The sequence below is a fragment of the Pteropus alecto genome, unplaced genomic scaffold (assembly GCF_000325575.1).
Source record: "Pteropus alecto unplaced genomic scaffold, ASM32557v1 scaffold76, whole genome shotgun sequence".
NCBI classification, from domain to species: domain Eukaryota; kingdom Metazoa; phylum Chordata; class Mammalia; order Chiroptera; family Pteropodidae; genus Pteropus; species Pteropus alecto.
Genome location: NW_006443138.1, coordinates 11,709,903 through 11,711,420, shown reverse-complemented (window position 1 = coordinate 11,711,420; position 1,518 = coordinate 11,709,903). Strand labels below are relative to the sequence as shown.

At 64.8% G+C, this 1,518-nt stretch overlaps 1 protein-coding gene across 1 annotated transcript in view; it reads left to right on the top strand.

Annotated features, from left to right (window-relative positions):
* The first annotated feature begins 554 nt into the window (after nt 1-554).
* The window catches only part of PHLDA1 (pleckstrin homology like domain family A member 1), a 3,671-nt gene continuing 2,707 nt past the window's right edge, over nt 555-1,518 (top strand). The window contains exon 1 of the mRNA XM_025041085.1: nt 555-1,518. This exon is cut by the window's right edge and continues 270 nt beyond it. Within this exon, the coding sequence (XP_024896853.1) occupies nt 638-1,518 (881 nt within the window). The 5' untranslated portion in view covers nt 555-637.

The window sequence follows — 1,518 nt, the reverse complement described above, 5'->3', positions numbered from 1 at the left end:
GGCAAGATGCCGTCTGAAATGGTTCCACCTTCCCCTACCCCTCCTAAACGGGGCAGATGGTAGCACTATTGCTTTAACAACAATTCTCTGTTCCAAGAAGACCTAGTTAATGACCGTGAGCGAATGTGAATGTAAAGACACCGTACCCTCTCGGCCTTTGTGCACTGAGATGTTTACGAAGGAAAGCACACTTCCGTGGGACTCTGCGGCTCGCCAGCCACATTCCCAGGCTCCTTGCTCGCTCAGGCCTGGACACTGGCTCTGAGGGCTCCCCGCGCGAGTCCCCAGGGCTGGTTCCCGAGGGCAGAGAGACAACTTGGCGTTCCAGGCACAGCCTGGGACCCGTACCCGCCGCGCAGCCCCATCTTCATAAGTGAGGCTGTTAGCGGACAGCCGCGCCGCCTGGAGAGAGGCGGGACGGTGGGGATGGCCTCTCAGCGCCCTCCGGGCGTCGGCATGTGTTGCCGGGCGGCTGGGGTGCTCTCGGCTGTCGCCGGTGGCGGAGAAGAGGAGTTTCCGGGGCTCGGATCCCTGCAGCCATCCCGGGAAGGAGTGCGGAAGCGAGTGGGCGGTGAGAGGCGGAGCAAAGGGACGCGGGGGGCGTGGACGCGGCCGGCTTTGGAAAGGCCCCAAGTTAATGAGGCGTGCGCCGGCGGCAGAGCGCCTTTCGGAGCTGGGCTTTCCCCCGCGGTGCGGGCGCCGGGAGCCGCCTTTTCCGCTGGGTGTCACTCGGGGGTGGGGAGGATGGCCCATTCAAAAGCGCCGCGAGGCAACCCGGCCAGTGCCCTTCAGTAAGCGCTCGCAAGAGGACAGCAGAGGCCGGGCGGCTCGCAGTTCTGGGACCTTGTGGCGCGTCAGGACGCGGCTGCCCCTTTGCCGGGACCCCGAGCCTCTCTGCTTCCTTCGTGTTAGCCTCCTCTGCGCGCTCCGGGCAGGCGGCCGCGGGAGCCGCTGGGGCGAGGACGGCGCGCGACTGCTGCTGCTGCCCCCGGCCCGGGCGGCTGGAAGTAGAGAGGCCGAGCCAAGCGGCGGCCCCCTCTATGCCGGTAGGATGTTGGAGAGCAGTGGCTGCAAGGCGCTGAAGGAGGGTGTGTTGGAGAAGCGAAGCGACGGGTTGCTGCAGCTCTGGAAGAAAAAGTGCTGCATCCTCACTGAAGAGGGGCTGCTGCTCATCCCGCCCAAGCAGCTGCAACACCAGCAGCAGCAGCAGCCACAGCCCGGGCAGGGGCCGGCTGAGCTGTCCCAACCCGGAGGCCCCGCTGTAGCCAGCCTCGAGCCACCGGTCAAGCTCAAGGAATTGCACTTTTCTAACATGAAGACCGTGGACTGCGTGGAGCGCAAGGGCAAGTATATGTACTTCACTGTGGTGATGGCCGAGGGCAAAGAGATCGACTTTCGGTGCCCGCAGGACCAGGGCTGGAACGCCGAGATCACGCTGCAGATGGTGCAGTACAAGAATCGCCAAGCGATCCTGGCGGTCAAGTCCACGCGGCAGAAGCAGCAGCACCTGGTTCAGCA